The sequence below is a fragment of the Salvelinus alpinus genome, chromosome 12 (genome assembly GCF_045679555.1).
Source record: "Salvelinus alpinus chromosome 12, SLU_Salpinus.1, whole genome shotgun sequence".
Lineage (NCBI taxonomy): Eukaryota > Metazoa > Chordata > Actinopteri > Salmoniformes > Salmonidae > Salvelinus > Salvelinus alpinus.
The window spans coordinates 54,991,665-55,016,608 of record NC_092097.1 but is presented as its reverse complement, the minus strand read 5'-3'; the positions used below and the strand labels follow the sequence as shown (position 1 = coordinate 55,016,608).

Genomic DNA, 24,944 nt, shown 5'->3' with positions numbered 1-24,944 from the left:
AAATCAAGAAAGGGGGCAAATACTTTTTCACAGCACTGTATATATATATATATACACACACACACACTACAAAACCAGAGGTGCCTTACTGCTATTATAAACTGGTTACCAATGTAATTAGAGCAGTAAAAATAAATGTTTTGTCATACCCGTGGTATACGGTCTGATATAGTCTGATATAACACGACCGTCAGCATTCATCGCTCGAACCACCCAGTTTATAATATCAAGTCCTGCCCTATGAGTTATTTTCAACATCCTGTGCTCACCGGGTGTGTAGTTTCTCACAGAGAGAATCAAATGCAAAGTTGCTCTGTAATCTACGAACTAACTTCATTGTATGTTAATGTTAATTCATGTAATTTTCATGTAAACATTAACAACGGAGTGACCTCACCTTTCATAAATCAACTCCTGTGCTGTTAAACCTTAAAATCCTCTGGTTCTTTAAAGCCTTAATTTATTTTGCTTAGATGCCTCTCCCCTGAAATACTGTAGTCTCTCTCTGTGTAATACTGTAGCCTCTCTGTGTAATACTGTAGTCTCTCTGTGTAATACTGTAGTCTATCTGTGTAATACTGTAGCCTCTCTCTCTGTGTAATACTGTAGTCTCTCTCTCTGTAATACTGTAGTCTCTCTCTGTGTGTAATACTGTAGTCTCTCTCTCTGTAATACTGTAGTCTCTCTCTGTGTAATACTGTAGTCTCTCTCTCTGTAATACTGTAGCCTCTCTCTGTGTAATACTGTAGTCTCTCTCTGTGTAATACTGTAGTCTATCTCTCTGTAATACTGTAGTCTCTCTCTCTGTAATACTGTAGCCTCTCTCTGTGTAATACTGTAGTCTCTCTCTGTGTAATACTGTAGTCTATCTCTCTGTAATACTGTAGTCTCTCTCTGTGTAATACTGTAGTCTATCTCTCTGTAATACTGTAGTCTCTCTCTGTGTAATACTGTAGTCTCTCTCTCTGTAATACTGTAGCCTCTCTCTCTGTAATACTGTAGTCTCTCTCTGTGTAATACTGTAGTCTCTCTCTCTGTAATACTGTAGTCTCTCTCTGTGTAATACTGTAGCCTCTCTCTCTGTGTAATACTGTAGTCTCTCTCCCTGTAATACTGTAGTCTCTCTCTGTGTAATACTGTAGTCTCTCTCTGTGTAATACTGTAGTCTCTCTCTCTGTAATACTGTAGTCTCTCTCTGTGTAATACTGTAGTCTATCTCTCTGTAATACTGTAGTCTCTCTCTGTGTAATACTGTAGTCTCTCTCTCTGTAATACTGTAGCCTCTCTCTGTAATACTGTAGATCCATTCAACCTTTCTTGTTTCACCTACTGGGGAAAAAAAAGGTAGAAAGAATTGCATGAAATATGACTTGGACTGCAACCTGCATTGCACCTATAGACCCTGGTCAAAAGTAGTGCACTACAAAGGGAAACATGGTGCGATTTGGGATCCGGCCTGGGTGATTCATTACTGTATGTGACAGCGTGAGGAGAGGAGGAGCCTGTCTGTGTCAGACACTGAATCCACAGGGAGAAAGGCTCGGCACATTTTAATGCTATCCAAGATGAACATTTATTATTGAACTAGGCGAGTCAGTTAAGAACTAATTCTTATTTACAATGACAGCCTACCGGGGAACAGTGGGTTAACTGTCTTGTTCAGGGGAACAGTGGGTTAACTGTCTTGTTCAGGGGAACAGTGGGTTAACTGTCTTGTTCAGGGGAACAGTGGGTTAACTGTCTTGTTCAGGGGAACAGTGGGTTAACTGTCTTGTTCAGGGGAACAGTGGGTTAACTGTCTTGTTCAGGGGAACAGTGGGTTAACTGTCTTGTTCAGGGGAACAGTGGGTTAACTGTCTTGTTCAGGGGAACAGTGGGTTAACTGTCTTGTTCAGGGGAACAGTGTGTTAACTGTCTTGTTCAGGGGAACAGTGGGTTAACTGTCTTGTTCAGGGGAACAGTGGGTTAACTGTCTTGTTCAGGGGAACAGTGGGTTAACTGTCTTGTTCAGGGGAACAGTGGGTTAACTGTCTTGTTCAGGGGAACAGTGTGTTAACTGTCTTGTTCAGGGGAACAGTGGGTTAACTGTCTTGTTCAGGGGAACAGTGGGTTAACTGTCTTGTTCAGGGGAACAGTGTGTTAACTGTCTTGTTCAGGGGAACAGTGGGTTAACTGTCTTGTTCAGGGGAACAGTGTGTTAACTGTCTTGTTCAGGGGAACAGTGGGTTAACTGTCTTGTTCAGGGGAACAGTGGGTTAACTGTCTTGTTCAGGGGAACAGTGGGTTAACTGTCTTGTTCAGGGGAACAGTGGGTTAACTGTCTTGTTCAGGGGAACAGTGTGTTAACTGTCTTGTTCAGGGGAACAGTGGGTTAACTGTCTTGTTCAGGGGAACAGTGGGTTAACTGTCTTGTTCAGGGGAACAGTGTGTTAACTGTCTTGTTCAGGGGAACAGTGGGTTAACTGTCTTGTTCAGGGGAACAGTGGGTTAACTGTCTTGTTCAGAAGCAGAACGACAGATTATTGTTTAATTTTTTTTAACCTTGTCAGCTTCGGGGATTTGATCCAGCAACCTTTCGGTTACTGGCACAACGCTCTAACCGCTAGTCTGCATGCAGTACATCAAGGCCATTCTAATAACTTATCAGGGGTGCTTCACAAATGGCACTCTATTTTCTATATAGTACATTACTTTTGATCAGAACCCTATGGGACCTTGGTAAAAAGGCATTATTTAGGGCAGTGGTTCTCAATCCTGGTCCTGGGAGTTGTTGATTTGAATCAGGTGTGTAGTGCTAGGGGCAAAAACTAAAATGTGCACCCCTTTTAGGTCCCCGGGACCAGGATTGAGAACCACTGGTATAGGGGAATAAGGGTGACATTTGGGAGAGATGTCTTTCCAGGTCTTGTCATCTGAATAAAGGATTGCAGTGCAGATTCATGACCCGGAATTGATCTGTCCATAAATAACTGCTCTCTCTCTCTCTCTCTTTTGGTGGAGGAGGAATAATGGTCTGGGGATGTTTTTCATGATTCAGTCTAGGCCCCTTTGTTCCAGTGAAGGGACATTTCTACAGCATACAATTACATTTTAGACAATTCTGTGCTTCCAACTTTGTGGCCCTTTCCTGTTTCAGCATGACAGCAAGGTCCATACAAAAATTGTTTGTCGAGATTGGTGTGGAAGAACTTGACTGGCCTGTGCAGAGTTCTGACCTCAACCCCATCAAACAACTTTGGGATAAATTGGAACGCCGACTGCGAGCCAGGCCTAATCGCCCAACACTAATACTCTTGTGGCTGAATGGGAGCAAGTCCCCGCAGCAATGTTCCAACACCTAGTGGAAAGCCTTCCCAGAAGAGGCTGTTATAGGCTGCAGAAGAGGCTGTTATAGCAGCAAAGGATGGACCAACTCCATATGAACGCCCATGATTTTGGAATGAGATGTTCAACGAGCAGGTGTCCACATATTTTTTGTAATGTAGCGTATCTTCGAATGGAATCTGTACATCCAGGACAGACAGACTGCAGAACACGGACCAACAATATTGTACGTCCAGGACAGACAGACTGCAGAACAGGGACCTCCAATATTGTACATCTAGGACAGACAGACTGCAGAACAGGGACCTCCAATATTGTACATCCAGGACAGACAGACAGAATGCAGAACAGGGACCTCCAATATTGTACATCCAGGAAAGACAGACTGCAGAACAGGGACCTCCAATATTGTACATCCAGGACGGACAGACTGCAGAACAGGGACCTCCAATATATCATAGATACTGCCAGTGAAACACCCTGGGAAGATAAAGGCCCTGGTTAAAAGAGGTGCACTGTATGGGGTGTCTTCAAGAGATTTCTACTTTCTCTAAAGGTCATCAGTTGAAAAACACAAAAACAGAGGGGAGGAGAGCGCTTTCTACTTGATATATTACCAGGAGTTGGGAGAGAGATTCGTACTGCAGTCTATTAGAGAGAAAAGTCAAGCCCTACATCAGTCTACGCTTGTGTCCCAAATGGCACACTAGTTCCCTACAAAGTGCACTACTTTTGGACCAGAACCCATAGGGAACCCATAAGGCTCTGGTCAAAAGTAGTGCACTATGTCGAGAATAGGTTGCCATTTCTGGTGTAATTCCCCTCTGAGTCAATCTCTCTCTCTCTTCGCCCTCTGGGGGGGGGGGGATTGGAGCAAAACAAGAGAATCTTTTGAACTTTGCTTTTTTTTGGAATTGACATTTATTTAATTAGTTCCGTAGGAGACCGACCTAACACTTTAACAGTTGGTTGCTTGCAGGATACAGGAATATAATAACAGAGCCTATGTGTTGAATGAATGACTTGCTATATGAGCATTTATGATCATCTTATAAAGCCACCAATATATAGCATAACAATTCCTTCACTTCCTTCTTCAGTACAACGTTGATGTAGATTATGTTTGCATTGAAGGGAAATTAGACATTCATAATTATTCATGAATAACTTACAATAAGAGAATTGTAGACAGAACCCCAGCCAGCATGCTATATCCTGGCCTCCAGAGTGGCGCAGCGGTCTAAGGGACTGCATCTCAGGGCTAGATGCGTCACTACAGACCCTGGTTAGATTCCTGGCTGTATCACAACCGGCTGTGATCGGGAGTCCCAGTGTCGTCCCGGTTAGGGTTCGGCCGGGGTTGGCCGTCATTGTAAATAAGAATAACTGACTTGCCTAGTTAAATAAAAAGGTAATTTTTATTAATTTTTTTAAATAGAAAAAAGAGAATTGGAGACTGCAAACCACCCGGAACCCCAGCCAGCATGCTATATCCACATCTCAGATAGTTAACAGTGGCTCCTCGGTCTCATTCAAGAAGCACTACTGTCCTCATCTGGCTGAAGGCCACCATGCATCTTGTATAATAAACAAAGTTACAATCATGAGTGGCAAAGGTGGCCGAGGTGTTTAAAAAAAACACACACACAAAAAAATAAAAACATATTAAAGTTTACAGTGTTTCACAAATAAATATACATACTTTTCATAAAACTTAAATATAACATCGTCAGGCAATTAATCAAATATACTTTGGGAGAGATAACAATGGTGATCTTCACACCATTGTAAAATGAACCTCCAGTCAATTCCTTGTTAAGTGAAGGACAGCAAGTTGATATCGTAGCAGCCATCAACCTGCCCAGAAACACAGAAGAAGGATGAAAATGAAATGAGTTGACCATAAACGAGCTGAAAACAAAATGGAATCGATACCAACTGACAAAGACTTGGGTCCAGGATACAACATTGTTAACCAATAAAAGTGTTGAAGCATACAGGCCCTTCTATACTTTCTAGATCTTTCTCTCCCACAACCTCAGGAAAAGTGATGTGCGTTTGACTCCATGTGTAAATAAACAATAGGAACACGTCTTACATCGAAGCGGCCTATGGAAGCAGTGGTCTGATTGGTCTGCATGACCTCTGTTAACGCCCACATCTGCTGAATACTGGAAGATACCGTCTGAGGATCTGGAAGACCCTAGAGACACAACAAAACAACAATATTGTAACGGATATTATTTTTTTTATTTTATGTCGCCATGTTGTATAAAGGGTTAGTGTTTTTCTAAAGGTAATTGACAGGGAAGATGACTATCTGTGTTAGTCTGAGGAACTGGAAGACCCCTAGAGACACAACATAATAAATACTGTGTTTCCATATTCTCTTTTATGATGTGTTTAATAAAAGCTCTTTGACCAGGAAGACACAACTTCTCCCAGAAGATGACAGTGTTTGTGTGTGTGGAGGATAATGGATAATAGGATCCCCTGCCTTACGGTCAGGATCTGGAATGAGGAAGTCATGAAGATCTTCCCAGTGAACTGAAAGATCCCATCGCCGTCACCATCTTCAAGAAAAGGGGACAAGTTGGACTGTGGCAACTACAGCGCGTTCCCCTTCTTGCCACCGCTGGATAAATACTTGCGAGAAACCTACTAAACAGACTCCTATCCCTCGCCAAAAACCAGTGGATTTCGACCCGGCAGAGGAACTTCAGACTTGATATTCTCAGCCCGTTGACTCCAAGAGAAGCTCCAGGAGCAGAGACTACGGCAATCACTAACTCAGAGGAGGCTGCTGCCTACACTGTGACGCAACTTATTTATTTCACCTTTATTTAACCAGGTGGGCCAGGTGAGAACAAGTTCTCATTTACAATTGTGACCTGGCCAAGATAAAGCAAAGCAGTGCTACAAAAACAACACAGAGTTACACATAAACAAACGTACAGTCAATAACACAATAGAAAAGTCTACATACAGTGTGTGCAAATGTAGTAAGATTAGGGAGGTAAGGAAATAAATAAGCCATAGTGGTGAAATAATTACAAATTAGCAATTAAACACTGGAGTGATAGATGTGCAGAAGATGAATGCACAAGTAGAGATACTGGGGTGCAAAGTAGCAAAGAAAAATAAATAACAAGATGGGGTTGAGGTAGTTGGGTGGGCAATTTACAGATGGGTTATGTACAGGTGCAATGAACGGTAAGTTGCTCTGACAGCTGGTGCTTAAAGTTAGTGAGGGAGATATGAGTCTCCGGCTTCAGTGATTTTTGCAATTCGCTCCAGTCATTGGCAGCAGAAAACTGGAAGGCGGCCAAAGGAGATGATGGCTTTGGGGGGTGACCAGTGAAATATACCTGCTGGAGCGCGTGCTACGGGTGGGTGCTGCTATGGAGACCAGTGAGCTGAGATAAGGCGGGGCTTTACCTAGCAAAGACTTATAGATGACCTGGAGGCAGTGGGTTTGGCGAGGAATATGAAGCGAGGGCCAGCCAACGAGAGCATACAGGTTGCAGTGGTGGGTAGTATATGGGGCTTTGGTGACAAAACGGATGGCACTGTGATAGACTACATCCAATTTGAGAAGTAGAGTGTTGGAGGCTATTTTGTAAATGACATCACCAAAAACTAGAAGCACATGCATTTTGCTACACTCGCATTAACATTTGTTAACCATGTGTATGTGACCAATAAAATTAGATTTGACATGGCATTCTTCCATCTGACCAAGGACTGTGACTCTGTTAACTGTGAAGCCATGTGGAGAATCCTCCTGATATGGCTGCCCTTACAAAATGTGTTAACATCCTCCGCTTCCTGCATGATGGTACGAAGGCTGTCATTCTCTCTGGTGGCGAAACCACAGAGCCAATCGAGATAAGGACCAGATTAAAGCAAGGCTGGATCACACTGCATCAACTCTCTTCACCATCTTCCTGGCTGGAAGGGTCCACCTGACAGAGAGTAGACTCCCCAGAGGCATACATACCACCTACAGGACCGACGGCAACATATTCAATATCAACCGTTTCAGAGCCAAGTCAAGAACCACAACCACTTCTGTTGTAGAATTTCAGCATGCAGATGATGCCCAGGTCAATGACTGCTCAGAAGCTGCCTTCCAGGCCTTCGTCAACATATTTCCGGAAGCATACAGCAGGGTGGATCTAACACGCACGTAAAACAAAGCACACCTGCCGACCCCTCACTAACAATGTAATGCTTGAAAATGCCCACTTTCCCATGCCTAGGTAGCCACCTCTCTAGCAATATCCTAAATGAAGATGAAATCCAACATCGGATTGCTCCAGCTAGTGCTGCCTTTGATAAACTCATTCCTACACTACGGTGCTGAAACGTGGAATGTATATCACAAACAAACCAAGCCCCTTTCACCAACAATGCCTCAGGAAGATACTGAACATCAGCTGGGAAGAGAGACAACCAAACATCCTTGTCCTGGAGACAACCAACTCCTCCAGGGTGGAAGCCACCATTATGAAACCTTTAGTCCAATTGGCAGGTCACCTCGTGAGGATGAGCAACGCGAGGCTACCTAAACAAGTCTCCTACTCCCGGCTCAGAGATGGAACCCGTGTCCCTGGAGGTCAGAAAAAGTGTTTCCGGGATAACCTCAAAGAACACCTGAAGAAAATGGAATCCTAACAAGAGGTAAACCAAATGTCCTTGACAACTCCTCACGGAGGACCAAAATCCTCACTGGAACACAACTTTTCCAGGCCGAACAAAAAAAACACTACTAGCTGGGAAAAGGGCAAAGGTCACGAACAACAACTCCCAGTGATAGGATGAACTATACGTGCCCCCACTGAGACAAGATCTGCAGGTCACAGATGGGCCTATTCAGCCATCTCCAGACCCACACCACAACCTGGACCTGTGATACCTGGAGGGAAATGATGCTGGATTACGAGGGATACCTAAGGGGGAAATGATACTGACTACGAGGGATACCTAAGGGGGAAATGATACTGACTACGAGGGATACCTAAGGGGGAAATGATACTGACTACGAGGGATACCTAAGGGGGAAATGATACTGGACTACGAGGGATACCTAAGGGGGAAATGATACTGACTACGAGGGATACCTAAGGGGGAAATGATACTGGACTACGAGGGATACCTAAGGGGGAAATGATACTGACTACGAGGGATACCTAAGGGGGAAATGATACTGACAGGGATACCTAAGGGGGAAATGATACTGACTACGAGGGATACCTAAGGGGGAAATGATACTGACTACGAGGGATACCTAAGGGGGAAATGATACTGACTACGAGGGATACCTAAGGGGGAAATGATACTGGACTACGAGGGATACCTAAGGGGGAAATGATACTGACTACGAGGGATACCTAAGGGGGAAATGATACTGACAGGGATACCTAAGGGGGAAATGATACTGACTACGAGGGATACCTAAGGGGGAAATGATACTGACTACGAGGGATACCTAAGGGGGAAATGATACTGACTACGAGGGATACCTAAGGGGGAAATGATACTGACTACGAGGGATACCTAAGGGGGAAATGATACTGACTACGAGGGATACCTAAGGGGGAAATGATAATGGACTACGAGGGATACCTAAGGGGGAAATGATACTGACTACGAGGGATACCTAAGGGGGAAATGATACTGACTACGAGGGATACCTAAGGGGGAAATGATACTGACAGGGATACCTAAGGGGGAAATGATACTGACTACGAGGGATACCTAAGGGGGAAATGATACTGGACTACGAGGGATACCTACGGGGGAAATGATACTGACTACGAGGGATACCTAAGGGGGAAATGATACTGACAGGGATACCTAAGGGGGAAATGATACTGACTACGAGGGATACCTAAGGGGGAAATGATACTGACTACGAGGGATACCTAAGGGGGAAATGATACTGACTACGAGGGATACCTAAGGGGGAAATGATACTGACTACGAGGGATACCTAAGGGGGAAATGATACTGACTACGAGGGATACCTAAGGGGGAAATGATAATGGACTACGAGGGATACCTAAGGGGGAAATGATACTGACTACGAGGGATACCTAAGGGGGAAATGATACTGACTACGAGGGATACCTAAGGGGGAAATGATACTGACTACGAGGGATACCTAAGGGGGAAATGATAATGGACTACGAGGGATACCTAAGGGGGAAATGATACTGACTACGAGGGATACCTAAGGGGGAAATGATACTGGACTACGAGAGATACCTAAGGGGGAAATGATACTGGACTACGAGGGATACCTAAGGGGGAAATGATACTGGACTATGAGAGATACCTAAGGGGTGTAGGAGTTAGAATACTGGAATACAGTCTATAAGGGCTGATAGTTCTATTGAAGAGAACCAACTGGTTGATAAGAGCCTTACCTGTAAATCACACAGTTGGTCCACCTGTGTGAGGTCTGACAACCAATCAGGAATGTCCCACTCTGAATCCTGGAAGAAGAGTGAATGAATGTACTTTAAAATTGTGGAAACATCTTCATTGGCAGTGTTTCTCAACTCCACTACTCAGTACACCCCCAACCTTAGCCAGTTATGCTGCAAGGCCTGCTGATCAGAGGCACAATGATTGAGGTTTCTTTCTATTTGATCATACAGTACAACCCTCTATACATTTTTAAGTGACTTACCTCATTTAAACAGGGGTGTATTTTGATGTCCTCCACGCTGAAATTCAACCAGGCTGATGACGGCTGTCGTAGGATCAGTCTCACTGAAGTCACATTGTCTGGTTCAATCAGCATCTAACAACCATAACACACATACTGAACCAATCAGGAAATATGGCTTCCACATCTAACACCCATACTGAACCAATCAGGAAATATGGCTTCCACATCTAACACCCATACTGAACCAATCAGGAAATATGGCTTCCACAAATTATGTAAATTAGCTTATTTGCTACTTGAAGTAAGCCAAACTATCATTTGGTTTACCTCCAAGATCAACTTACCAAAAACTAAGCAAACCTGAGCTGTGATGCTTTATTTTAAAAAGCAAGATACATTTACAGAATGTGAATGCATTGGCTTTGTGTTACTCACATCAAGGTTTCTCAAGAGTCCATATGAAATGGCTCAGGAGCATTTGGTGATGAATATTTCAGCCAGATGTACAGTACAAATAAAGCCATCATCAGAATATACCTCCTAATGTCTTGACCTGTTCTGCTATACTTCTTCACCCTCCCTCCTTCCATCTTATATGACCTTTACCACCTTTTATAATTAAACCACCCACCCCCCCCTCACCCTCTCTTTCTTTCCCCCTCAACCTCTCTCTCCCTCTCCCCCCTCGCTCCCTCCCCCCCCCCCCTCGCTCTACCCCCCCCCCTCTCTTCCTCCCCTCCCCCCTTCGCTCTCTCTCCCTCCCCCCCTCGCTCTCTCTCCCTCCCCCCATCTATCCCTCCCTCTCTCCCCCTCTCTCCCCCCTCTCTCCCCTAACCTGTTGTCGGTAGACAGAGCAGTAGTCTTGTGAACCCTCTTCAGTATGTGGGCTGGGCATCAGACAGTGGTTCCTCAGACATGTAGTCCATTTACCGGCCCCCTCCCCGTCTCTCCTCAGCAGACGCACAGACACGTATGCTGTGTAGTAGTTCTTAAAGGAGATCTCCTGGATCTAGGAGTGAATAAGACACAGATTATATGTACAGTACCAGAAAAAAAAGTTTGGACACACTTACCCATTCAAGGGTTGTTCTTATTTTTTTACATTGTAGAATAATATTGAAGACATCACAACTATGAAATAACACATATGGAATCAGCCACCTGTTGCCTTGATGACAGCTTTGCACACTCTTGGTATTCTCTCAACCAGCTTCACCTGGAATGCTTTTCCAACAGTCTTGAAGGAGTTCCCACATATGCTGAGCACTTGTTGGCTGCTTTTCCTTCACTCAGTGGTCCAACTTATCCCAAAACATCTCAATTGGGTTGAGGTCGGGTGATTTGTGGAGGCCAGGTCATCTGATGCAGCACTCCATCACTCTCCTTCTTGGTCAAACTGCCCTTACACAGCCTGGAGGTGTGTTGGGTCATTGTCCTGTTGAAAAACAAATGATAGTCCCACTAAGCGCAAACCAGATGGGATGGCGTATCGCTGCAGAATACTGTGGTAGCCATGCTGGTTAAATGTGCCTTGAATTTTAATTACATGTCAAATTTGGACTCATCAGACCAAAGAACAGATTTCCACCTGTCTAATGTCCATTGCTCGTGTTTCTTGGCCCAAGCAAGTCTAATCTTCTTATTGGTGTCCTTTAGTAGTGGTTTCTTTGCAGCAATTCAACCATGAAGGCCTGATTCACACAGTCTCCTCTGAACAGTTGATGTTGAGATGTGTTACCCGAACTCTGTGAAGCATTTATTTGGGGCTGGTAACTCTAATGAACTTATCCTCTGCAGCAGAGGTAACTCTGGGTCTTCCTTTCCTGTGGCGGTCCTCATGAGAGCCAGTTTCATCATAGCGCTTGATGGTTTTTGCGACTGCACTTGAAGAAACTTTCAAAGTTCTTGAAATTCTCCAGATTGACTGACCATCATGTATTAAAGTAATGATGGATTGTTGTTTCTCTTTGCGTATTTGGAGCTGTTCTTGCCATAATATGGACTTGGTATTTTACCAAATAGGAGTGGTATACAGAAGATAGCCCTATCTTGACAAAACACAACTGATTGGCTCAAACATATTAAGGAAATAAGTTCCACAAATGTACTTTTAACAAGGCACACCTGTTAATTGAAATGCATTCCAGGTGACTACCTCATAAATCTGGTTGAGAGAATGCTAAGAGTGTGCAAAGTTGTAATCAAGTCAAAGGGTGGCTACTTTGAAGAATCTCAAATATAAAATATATTTTGATTTGTTGAACACTTTTTTGGTTACTACATGATTCCATATGTGTTCTTTCATAGTTTTCATGTCATAGCTTTATTCTACAAAGTAGAAAATAGTAAAAATATGGAAAATGCATGGAATGAGTAGGTGTGTCCAAACTCTTGACTTGTACTGTATGTTACTGCATGTGGACAATGGTTGAGTTGCAATGATGTCTAGCTTGAAAGTTGTAGAAAAGCCCGGCCTCGAACGAAGTGACTCACTTTGAAAGAAAATAGCCTACCTCACATAGCCTACCTATCATTTGACCAAGTGTGTGGAGGAAAACACAGAGTATAAAAAAATAAGAAATAGTAAAATGACCGTCAGGTTTTATTGACTCACGTTGACAGTCTGTCCTATAGGAAGAGTAACGTCTATGACATAGACACCGGGACGAGATGAATCAGTCTCAGCATCTCCAATCTGCAAGGTGACAGTAGGCTTCACGGTACAGGGGACGGTGTTTAGGCTCATATTATTAGCTACTCCTGTTGAAAGATCAGGGATGTGATCAGTACAGGCAACAGAGTCTTTAATACTCCTGTTGAGAAAGGACTCAGCAGCAGAATCAAGCAACAATGCATACTGCAGGGACCTTAATCCAACACCTAGCAACCTCATCAAGAAGTTTGGATCTCTTGGTGTAACGGCTGAGGTGTTGGGTTGACAGTCACTGGACCTGGGTTCCCGGTCGAGGCTAGCCGCCCTGAATTCACTACAATATAAATCAGGGATGCGATGAGGAGGACAAGCTATAAAAACAGGGAAATCATGGGTGTATTCATTAGTCAAACACTGTAATAAAACCGGTCATCAAAAAGAAAGGAGGACCAAGGCACTCTTCATGTAATTAATTCAAATGCCTTTATTAGTATGGCATGTTCAATGTTCAATTGTGGTCCCGTGTGGCTCAGTTGGTAGAGCATGGCGCTTGCAACGCCAGGGTTGTGGGTTCATTCCCCACGGGGGGACCAGGATGAATATGTATGAACTTTCCAGTTTGTAAGTCGCTCTGGATAAGAGCGTCTGCTAAATGACTTAAATGTAAATAGAAAAAGCGTTTTTTTAAATCCGACGCGTTTCGGCTGCATGGCCTTCGTCAGGGAGTATAATACAATGTCCTCTTTTGAACAGCTTTTCCAATTAGCCCTAATTAGAAGAGGGAGTGGTTACAGAATTGATTGGACACACCTAGTAAGCAATACTATACACATTAAAAAGTGAAATACTGAAGCTATGTTGTCATAAAAATACAACTCCAAGCTAGAAGTATCAGGACATTTAGAAAGGTAGTTCTAACCTTAAATGTGACTGGGAGAAGTGTCTAGAATAACACAGCAATATATTCCATAGTACACTAGAACACAGCAAAACATGAACAACAACAGTCTAAACATAGCTGAGGGCAATTGAGCAAAATGTCCACTAGATGACAGCAAATGGACCCATCACAACCCTACAGGAAGGGTGAGAAATCCATATCTTCATTTAAACCAGGGTATTTAGTAGCCTGTAGTTTGTAAATAAAATAAAAAAACGTTCCCTTTGGTTTAATTGTTTAAGACGGTCCCTTTTTCTAATAGAGGCTAGAATATGATCAATACTCATAGCTTGTAGTGAGGCAGGGTTGCAGCACCTGATGGAGAAAGATACCAAACTTGACCTCAATTCTATCACCTTGTCTGACTATTGGAGGAAAGGCCTAATCCCCAGAGGACTCCGTATTATGAAGTGTCCAGCTAATGGAGCACAAGGTAAAACTGAATTTAGAGATAAATGGGAGGCTATTCTCAACAAGTGTTCTTTTGACCTAATGCTACTTCTAATAGAATAATCTAAAAAGGACAGACAAGTAGTCCAAACAGAAATTGAAGAAGTAAAACTGAAAATCACAGAACATAGTGACAATTCTAACAAAGCACAATGTGATGAGATCTTGGAAGAGAAAGTAGACACATTCACTCTGACATTGAAGCAAGACAAGCTAAGAAAATGTAGAAAAGATGAAGTAGACTATAGAGATGGCAAGGTCTTTGCCTGGAGAAAACCAACACACAAGAATTCAGAATCACATCCGCAGAGAAGGAAGCCTAGATCTGTTTCTTTCAACTTTACAAGCAGTGACGATGAGGATTACCCCAGACGCTCAGAGGCCAGCTCCTCCCAATATTTTTTAGATCAGGAAGAGGAGTCACGCAGGTTCCTCAACAAGAGAGGGAGAGGACGCGGAAGAGGCCAACACGGAGGGGGAGGAAGAAATCAAGACTATCCAACCACACGGAGCAGGACCAGAACAAGGCTGTTGTCACGTTCTGACCTTAGTTCCTTTGTTTTGTCTTTTGTTTTAGTATGGTCAGGGTGTGAGTTGGGTGGGTTGTCTATGTTAGTTTTTCGATGATTTTCTATTTCTGTGTTTGGCCTGATATGGTTCTTAATCAGAGGCAGCTGTCAATCGTTGTCCCTGATTGGGAACCATATTTAGGTAGCCTGTTTTGTGTTGGGTTTTGTGGGTGGTTGTTTTCAGTCTTTGTGTGTCTGCACCAGACAGAACTGTTTCGGTTGTTTCTTTGTTGTTTTGTTATTCAGTGTTCAGTTTTGATTATTATTAAATATCATGAACACTTACCACGCTGCACCTTGGTCCTCACCTTCTTCCACCGACGACAGCCGTTACAGCTGTGATCAACATTTTTGGAGAACCCCTTTCTGATGATTGCATAAGGGTCTTGTCTAAAGGACTGTCCTTTGCCCCCACATATTCAACTAATGAATTTAATACAAAGATTGACCTATTTCGTTTCTACAGGAATCTACATCTGAAGGCCTGGTACAAGCAAAACATCTCTCCAACTACAGACACCAGTGTCTCAGGTCAGGCAGTTTCTGTTCCCTCAAAAACACCTTTTAAGCCCAAGTCCCAGAATGCCACACTAAATACATTTGCCAAGAAAGTGAATTTTGATGTGGAGAATCTGTTTTAAGGGTAAAATTGACTCCAACCAAACACGACGTAATCTTTCTAAGACAGAGAGGGATGCAGTTGAATCATTGTCCAAAACTTAACGGATTGTGGTTAAAAAAGCAGACAAAGATTGCGCTACAGTAGTGTGGAGTAAAGACAAATATGTGACAGAAGCCTACCGTCAATTAGACAATGATGAATTCTACCAATCTCTTACCTTCAACCCCACAGAGGACCTTAAAACTGAATTGAAAGGGATCCTCACAGAAGCTAAGGAGAATGGCTACATTTCAGACACTGAGTTCAAATTTCTTTTCAATGGCAGTCTGCGTATTTGACCTTCTTCCAAAAGTCCACAAAAATCTTAAAAATCCCCCAGACAGACCAGTCATTAGTGGTAATGAAAGTCTGACAGAACCCATCTCTAAGTACATTGACTACTTTATTAAGCCTTTTCTGACGTCACTTCCAGCCTATCTTCAAGATGCCACAGATGTGTTGAACAAAATTAAGGAATTGAAGAATATAGGTACAGCTTCCCTTTTAGTCACCATGGATGTGGAGTCTCTATACACCACCATTGAACATGAACAAGGTTTGGCAGCGATGCACCATTTTTTGAGTACCCGGCCTGAAACTGAGATGCCTCCTACAGAATTCATTGTCTCACTGACTGAATGGACTCTGAATCATAACATCTTTATCTTTCAGGACCGTATTTTTAAACAGGTCAAAGGATGTGCCATGGGAGCTTGCTACATCCCTTCCTACGTTGGTTTGTACTTGGGAAAATGGGAAAATGACTTCATTTTGGATCCTTCTAATAAACATTTCTTTGACCGGAATATATGGTGGGGACGCTATATTGATGTTGGCCTGTTTTGGTCCGGCTCAGAAGATGAACTTATTTCCTTCCACCAATACCTTAACAGCATCAACCCTAACATCAAACTAACTATGGAGTACAGCAAGGATAACATTCATTTTTTTGGACCTCGACATCAGTAAAAATGACAAAGGTTGTTTGCACACATCAATCTTTAGGAAGCCTACAGATGGGAATACCATTCTGAGGGCAGACAGCTTTCACCCCAAAAGGCTAAAAGAGAATATTCAATATGGCCAATTCCAAAGAGTCCGCAGAATTTGCAATCAGGAAACAGACTACAGTGTCAAATCTGCTGAATTGGAGAATCGCTTCTTGAATCGGGGCTACAGCGTTCAGGTCCTGACAGATGCAGGTATAAGGGCTGGATTACTTGACAGAGAGAACTTGTTGCGAAGGGGAGTTCCTCGTGATGCATCAGAGAGTGTGTATTTTGTTACAAAATACAGCACTGAAGCAGAGAACATTAAAAGAATCATTAAAAATAATTGGGGAATCATCCAAAGTGATACGCTACTACGCCAAATCTTTCCTGAGCCACCAGTCATAAGCTTTAAGAGATGTCCTACCCTAAATTACAAATTAGTCCACAGTTATCTTCCGGGTGACTCTCAAAAAACTTGGCTTGACCACAAACCCAAGGGCTCTTTTAAATGTAACCATTGCAACCATTGCAGAAATATTGCACAGAAGAAGTATTTTGTTGACACAGCTTCCAAAATGGAGTATTACGTCAAGCATTTCATTAACTGCAAAACCACTCATGTCATCTATAGATTGGAATGTCCACTGTGGAAGGTGTCCTACATTGGACGGACAAAGAGACGCCTTCAGGACCGCTTAGCGGAACACAAGTACGCCATACGGGTAGGCAATGAACTACCCCATGGCAAGGCACTACAAGTCCCTACACCATGGCAACCCAGCCTCCCTACAAGCTATGGGTATTGATCATATTCCGGCCTCTATTAGAAAAGGGGACCATCTTAAACAGTTAAACCAAAGGGAAAGTTTTGGGATTTACAAACTACAGGCCACTAAATACCCTGGTTTAAAAGAAGATATGGATTTCTCACCCTTCCTGTAGGGTTGTGATGGGTCCATTTGCTGTCATCTAGTGGACATTTTGCTCAATTGCCCTCAGCTATGTTTAGACTGTTGTTGTTCATGTTTTGCTGTGTTCTAGTGTACTATGGAATATATTGCTGTGTTATTCTTGACACTTCTCCCAGTCATATTTAAGGTTAGAACTACCTTTCTAAATGTCCTGATACTTCTAGCTTGGAGTTGTATTTTTATGACAACATAGCTTCAGTATTTCACTTTTTAATGTGTATAGTATTGCTTACTAGGTGTGTCCAATCAATTTTGTAACCACTCCCTCTTCTAATTAGGGCTAATTGGAAAAGCTGTTCAAAAGATGACATTGTATTATTATTTCTTTGTACTCCCTGACAAAGGCCATGCAGCCGAAACACGTCGGATTTTTAAAAACGTTGTTTCTATTGAACATGCCATACTAATAAAGGCATTTTAATTAATTATATGAAGAGTGCCTTGGTCCTCCTTTCTTTTTGATGACCAATTCACCCCTTTTACCAAAGAGCACCTTCTGTCTACCAACATGTACTATTGTGTACCTTAGTAGCGCTTCCCTTCCTCCTCTTTCTACTGTAATAAAACCTTTTGCAACGAAAGTGAGAGTTTCTATTGGATACATTCAGGTACGTAGGTCCCTCCTAGTTTGGTTCCGTTTGGTTCCGAGTGAATACACCCCAGGATGTTGTGTTTGAGACAGGGGAGGTTAGCATTTTTGGGGGGTATGATATTTTTGTGTCTAACTTTCTCACTCATTATCATTCACAATGCTTTCAGGATTATCTGTAATCATGGTAGGTAGCATCCACATTAATGTAGAAGTTTTTATAAACATATTCTATTCTTATTTAGAATAACAGTGACTCCAAAATGATCCAATACATAATTTACTATTCATTACTATTGTGCACAAAATAATCTGAAACACAACCAAAACAAAACAGCAAATGCATCCAACAAGTTTGCTCCAGCTTGATGTAACCATTGCATGCTAGGAATATGGGACCAAATACTTTTCACTACTTCAATACACATAAGTGAATTTGTCCCAATACTTTTGGTCTTCTGAAACGGCCTTAAATGGGGGGGGGGGGACTATGTACAAAAAGTGTTGTAATTTCTAAAAAGTTCGCCCGACATGGATGAAAATACCCTCAAATGAAAGTTGACAGTCTGCACGTTAACCCCATAGTATCACTTCAAATCCAAAGTGCTGGACTACAGAACCAAAACAACATGTGTTATTGTCCCAATACTTTTAGGACTTACTGTATTACCACCTACGGCTGCAAATATTGAGGGGTCTTATTCTAATGCTTTCCCTATAAAAAATAAAAATCACCGATTTGGCAAATCATTGTACGCATGTTAGGCTACACATCATGAAATACATAGAAACAAATTACAGACAGTAGCCTACAAGTAGCAAAATAGAATTGAGTTGGTTGAACATGAAATGTAGGCTATTTAAATATGTTTGAAATAGGCCTATCGCCTAGGCTACCGCTTACTATTTAAATATGTTTGAAATAGGCCTATCGCCTAGGCTACCGCTTACTATTTTAATGCAGTCATCTCATTTGAAGCATATTTTTATACGTCTATTGTTTGTATCAATTGCAAAGATATTGGCAACTTTTTATTTTGTAGTCAACTTTGTTCTGAAGTTATTGGCGGTCACAGAGAGACGGATAAACCAAGTGATTTTATATTTAACGGAGATGTACTGTGGTTAAAAGCATCTAACGACGCAGTTAACTGTTCGGGGAAAGTGGTCTGAGGCAGACGTTAGATTACGACCGTTTTTCAAGTGCAACGTTAATAACGACGGGTTTGGGAAACAACTCTGAGATTTAACGATGCTCCTACGAAAGTTCTAAGGATGAACTCAGCCCAAAGAGGATTTTGGGAAACCAGATCTGTTTCTATTTGAATAAAATTGAATTCCAGATAAATCAGAACATATCACGTGATGATTGAGCAGGAGAATCGTGCTTACATCCGCTATGACAGGCTCATTGTCCACCCTCCCTCCCACAAGCCTTGAGGGGATGAGAGGGCATAGCCTATGGGGTCGTAGCTTCAACCCCGCAGCGCACACACACACACACACTTTCATTGTTTGTACTTTTCCATATTATGTCTATCTTTGATATACTACCCAGGAAAGGGTTAAATAATAATAATAATAAGTTTATAAAGCACTAATAACACATTCCTAATATTGAGATTTTAACCCGTCTCCTCCCCTTCACCTACACTGATTTAAGTGGATTTAACAAGTGACATCAATAAGGGATCACGGCTTTAACCTGGATTCACCTGGTCAGTCTGTCTCATGGAAAGAGCAGGTGTTCCTAAAGTTTTGTCCACTCTGTGTATGTAGCTTTAGAAATAGTCTTCATAAAATCTTTAACTTGCTAACATCAGATAATATATTAACCATTTCTGAGACTCACTTAGATCATTCATTAGATGATACAACAGTAGCAATACAAGGACATAACTTCTATAGAAGAGACAGAAATATGTATGGGGGAGGTGTTGCTGTATATATTCAGAGCCATATCTCTGTAATGCTTAGAGAAGCTCTTATGTCACGTGTTATTGAAGTGTTGTGGTTGTAGGTTCCTCATCTAAAGCCTATTATTTTGGGGGTGTTGCTATAGGCCACCAAGTGCTAACAGTCAGTATCTCAATAATGTGTGTGAAATGATTGATAGTGTATGTGATGTAAACAGAGAGGTCTAGTTTCTTGGGGACCTGAATATTGACTGGTTTTCATTAAGCTGTCCACTCAAGAGGACGCTTCTCACTGTAGCCAGTGTCTGTTATCTGGTTCAGGATATTAATCGACCTATCAGTGTGTTTACAAACACTACAGAACCAAGATCATCTACATGTATTGATAAAAAATGTACAGCTTTGTTCATAAGCTCTATCCGTACCCATTGGATGCAGTGATCACAATATAGTGACTATATCCAGAAAAGCCAAAGTTTCCGAAGCTGGCCCTGAAATAGTGTATAAGAGATCTGATATGACTCTTATGTGGATGATGTTAAAAATGATTGTTGGTCTGATGTGATCAATGAGGAGCATCCAGACGCTGCACATTATTTATTTATTGAATTGCTTCTTCCAATTATTGCTAAACATGCACCTGTTACGAAACTGACTGTTAGAACTGTAAAGGCTCAATGGATTGATGAGGAATTGAAAAACTGTATGGTTGAAAGAGATGGGCAAAAGGAAGTGGCTAATAAGTCTGGCTGCACATCTGACTGGTTGACTTACCGCAAATTGAGAAGTTATGTGACTAAACTCAACAAAAAGAAGAAGAAACTGTATTATGAAGCCAAGATCAATGATATAAAGAATGATGGAAGTACTTTAACTGAAATTATTGGGCAGAAAGACAAATTCAACTCCATCTTTCATCAAATCAGTTGGCTTATTCATCACAAAACCATTTGATGTTGGCAATTATTTTAAAGATTACTTCACTGGCAAAGTGGGCAAACGTAGGCAGGAAATGCCAACAACGAACATTAAGCCGTCGTATTCATGGATAGCAAAATAAGTAATGAAAGAAAAGCATTTTTTGTTTGAATTTTGTCAAGTTAGTGTGGGAGAGGTGGGAAAATGATTGTTATTGATCAATAAAGACAAACCTCCTGGCATTGACAACTTAGATGGAAAGCTACTGAGGATGGTAGCTGACTCTAAAGATATGACAGATAGGAGTGGCTATAATCTGAGCCTAGAGGAAAGCCTTTGTCCTCAGCCCTGGGGAGAAGCCAAAGTCATTCCACTACCAAAGAGTGGTAAAGCGGCCTTTACTGGTTCTAACAGCAGACCTATCAGCTTGCTGCCAGCTCTTAGGAAACTGTTGGGGAAAAATGGTGTTTGACCAAATACAATGCTATTTCTCTGTAAACAAATTAACAACAGACTTTCAGCATGCTTATAGAGAAGGGCACTCACAACTGCCATGGTCAAAACATAGAGATTCAATGGTTGTAAAGATGGGGAGAGGTCTGTCCGTGATAAAAAAATATGCTCTGGTTTTTTGACATCACACTCCTGCAGGTTCTAGTTTTATCTTATCTTGATTATTGTCCAGTCATATAGTTAAGTGCTGCAAAGAAGGACCTCGTGAAGCATTGTAATCAGAGGGCTAATATTAACACCGTGTATTCCAGTCTCTCTTGAGTTGAGTAAAGACTGACTGCATCCCTTCTTGTCTTTATAAGAAACAGTAATGTGCTAGAAATTCTTAATTGTTTGCATAGTCAACTCAAACACAGCACTGACACACATACTACCCCCCCCCCCCGACATGCCACCAGGGGTCTTTTCACAGTCCCCAGGACCAGAACAATATGTAGTTCATGTACATCATTGCATGGAACTCCCATCTCATATAGTCAAAGTGAACAGCAAACCTGGTTTCAAATATAAAATAACATATCATGTACAACGCCTCTCCCCCCCCCATGTGACCTGCTTGTTGTGTGTATGTACTGTCATGTACGTGTAACTTAATCTTCTAAATATATGTAAATTGTACAGTCTTAATGTATTTTATGTTGTGTCAGACCCTAGTAAGACTAGCTGTGCCATTGGCGTCGGCTAATGGGGATCCTAATCAAATCGAACACCATTTTTTCAAACATCACCAAACTCAACTGATATTTACATTTTGATGGCTTTATGAAAATCATACAACACTAACCTTGGTTTATGGCTGCAAAGCAAATATGATCAACTTCAGCACCCTGGACAGCGAACTAGCCCCGTCTGTGTGGCTGCAGCAAAGCTAGAAGACAATTTTATAACACTCAGATAGCAATGATCACTGAATTGAGCTCAATCAAATAAATAATTATTGGGTGGGACAGGTTGGGAGGAAAAGGGCGACTGTAAAGAAAGCTGACACGCCAGCTAACGTTTGCTACATACGCTAGCAAGCTAGCTAAAGTTAGCTACTCACAGCTGATTGTGGAGTTAGCGGTAGCTAGCTAAAGTTAGCTACTCACAGCTGATTGTGGAGTTAGCGGTAGCTAGCTAAAGTTAGCTACTCACAGCTGATTGTGGAGTTAGCGGTAGCTAGCTAAAGTTAGCTACTCACAGCTGATTGTGGAGTTAGCGGTAGCTAGCTAAAGTTAGCTACTCACAGCTGATTGTGGAGTTAGCGGTAGCTAGCTAAAGTTAGCTACTCACAGCTGATTGTGGAGTTAGCGGTAGCTAGCTAAAGTTAGCTACTCACAGCTGATTGTGGAGTTAGCGGTAGCTAGCTAAAGTTAGCTACTCACAGCTGATTGTGGAGTTAGCGGTAGCTAGCTAAAGTTAGCTACTCACAGCTGATTGTGGAGTTAGCGGTAGCTAGCTAAAGTTAGCTACTCACAGCTGATTGTGGAGTTAGCGGTAGCTAGCTAAAGTTAGCTACTCACAGCTGATTGTGGATTTAGCGGTAGCTAGCTAAAGTTAGCTACTCACAGCTGATTGTGGAGTTAGCGGTAGCTAGCTAAAGTTAGCTACTCACAGCTGATTGTGGAGTTAGCGGTAGCTAGCTAAAGTTAGCTACTCACAGCTGATTGTGGAGTTAGCGGTAGCTAGCTAAAGTTAGCTACTCACAGCTGATTGTGGAGTTAGCGGTAGCTAGCTAACCACCAAGCTAGCAACCAGTTGGACCGTTTTCCTTCCCCTCGGATGTCAATATAGAACAGCAAAGGTTGCTAGATGTCGATGTCCTAGCTTACTGTGTTGTGTGTGCACTGTTTTCCCTTCGGTTACAGACGGTGAAATGACTGTAAAAACAGTTCTAGACGTCGCCGTGGGACTAGCAGTGGGCATGCTGCCAATGAATTTGCCATTTCCTGAATGTGTAACTATGGCGACTCCAGATATTTAAAGGAACAGCGTCACAGCAAAAAAACGGAGATATGGGATGACGTCACCATAATTGGCTAAATCAATCGCAAAGTTGAGACTGCAAAATGTATCCATGACGTGCCAATGATATCTGATCAACCATGTTTTCAATACAAATACAGAGAAATGGCCCTGCAGAGCTCCATCTTGGGTTGGTAGTAACTAGACTAGATGATAGGTGTAACAGGTGTGAAACTGCAGCAATCAGCAGTGGGTTTTCATCTTCCCTAGCATTTATCCATAGCACTTGCTTAGAAATTAAAGCCAGTTTAGGGGCTGATTAGGCTATACTGTGAGTGAAGGAAATATGAAATTGATGTACTATGTATTTAGATGAGCACCCAGATACCACAGGTAGGGGGCAGCATTTCTCCATGGTTTGAATTCAGCTTGTTTAGATGTGGTTCTTCCCCTTTCTCTCTCTCTCTCTCTCTCTCTCTCTCTCTAACTCTCTCTATTTCATCCCCTCTCTCTCTGACGGTACACTATCATACATTCTGGTCATGCATGTCGTTTATTGTTCAGAGGGGAGCATTTCAAAAGCAGCTCTTTCTTTAATACCTTGGAACCTTGGAACCTTGACTACAGTAAAACAACAATACTTCCCAGATGGTGAAGGCTGAAGGATGTCTTCTGGGCCTAGCTACCCGTTTTATCTTAGAGCCACACATTTATGCCTCAGCAGCATGGACAGGACAACCTCTCCTCGTTCCCCTCTCTCTCTCTCTTCTCTCTCTACTCTCGGTCTCTCCTCTCCTCTTTCTCTCTGTCATCAAAGTAGGCAGCAGATCACAGTGTGTTTTACAACAGGCAGAACAAAGCCAAGCAGAGCAGGGGATGTATGATAGCAGAGCACCCCTAGTGAGAGAGAGAGAGAGAGAAAGAGAGAGGAAGGGAGGGAGAAAGAGAGAGGAAGGGAGAGAGGGAGAGAGAGACACTTCCCTGTGATGCTGAACACTTAGCCCTGCTAGGAACACCTGCTGAGAGGGACACCTCAGAGGAATGACCAAACTGTGTGTTTGTTTGTCAAATCAAATTGTATTTGTCACATGTTTGGTAAACAACAGGTGTTGACTAAGTAAATGCTTACTTACGGACCCTTCAACAATGTAGAGAGAAAGAACATAGAGAAATAATAGACAAGTAATAACACGTTAAAGTAAAGTAATCATAAATAGACAATGAGTAATGATAACTTGGCTATATATGAGAGGCACCAGTACAGTGTAATGATAACTTGGCTATATATGAGAGGCACCAGTACAGTGTAATGATAACTTGGCTATATATGAGAGGTACACTGCGTGTAATGTATATGTGTATATCGGAGGGGTTGGAATACAGAAGAAACATTTCCATCATATATGGAAGACTTAAGTATATTTTATTAAATAGGAAAAATAGGCAATTTAAATTTACAGTCTTCAAGAGATGTCTCGAAATTAGTTTGCTTCACTCTTCAAATATTGTAAAAAATCTTTGCCTTAATTGCAATCGACAATAGTTACTGCGGTTCAATAATCACTTCAACTACTGATATTGTAGCAAACCTCTCTATATGAGCCACGTTACAAGTCCTGCCACATGAGGATCTGGGGACCCATGCCAAATCTTTGCAGTCTCCTGAGGGGGGGAAGGTGTTATCGTGCCCTCTTCACAACTGTCTTGGTGTGCTTGAGCCATGATAGTTTGTTGGTGATGTGGACACCAAGAAACTTGAAACCATTGAAGCCATTGTGTTTACAGCAGGTGTATCATAAGGATATGGAAAACATTCCTAAAACAG

At 42.2% G+C, this 24,944-nt stretch overlaps 1 protein-coding gene across 3 annotated transcripts; it reads right to left on the bottom strand.

Annotated features, from left to right (window-relative positions):
• Nucleotides 1-4,226: 4,226 nt before the first annotated feature.
• Nucleotides 4,227-23,113, bottom strand: nicn1 (nicolin 1). Of its 3 annotated transcripts, none has more exons than XM_071336847.1 (8): nt 22,862-23,113; nt 21,960-22,043; nt 12,618-12,763; nt 10,839-11,012; nt 10,022-10,135; nt 9,756-9,824; nt 5,423-5,527; nt 4,227-5,181 (listed from the first exon to the last, which is right to left on the bottom strand). In XM_071336847.1, exons 3-8 carry the CDS (start codon nt 12,747-12,749, stop codon nt 5,140-5,142), a joined length of 636 nt encoding a protein of 211 aa, XP_071192948.1. In that variant the 5' UTR covers nt 12,750-12,763; nt 21,960-22,043; nt 22,862-23,113; the 3' UTR covers nt 4,227-5,139. The 3 variants fall into 3 exon arrangements, with proteins under 3 accessions (XP_071192948.1, XP_071192949.1, XP_071192950.1); XM_071336848.1 differs by having other exon boundaries at nt 22,987-23,109; XM_071336849.1 differs by lacking the exon at nt 22,862-23,113 and adding an exon at nt 22,218-22,249.
• Between the last annotated feature and the right edge of the window lie 1,831 nt (nt 23,114-24,944).

Coding starts and splice junctions, on each gene's coding strand:
- nicn1 (XM_071336847.1), bottom strand. CDS start 12,749: ATGAGCCTAAACACCGTCCCCTGTACCGTGAAGCCTACTGTCACCTTG. Junction 10,136..10,838: donor GCTCTGTCTACCGACAACAG/GTTAGGGGAGAG, acceptor TATGGTTGTTAG/ATGCTGATTGAACCAGACAA. Junction 5,182..5,422: donor CTTCCATAGGCCGCTTCGAT/GTAAGACGTGTT, acceptor GTTTCTGGGCAG/GTTGATGGCTGCTACGATAT.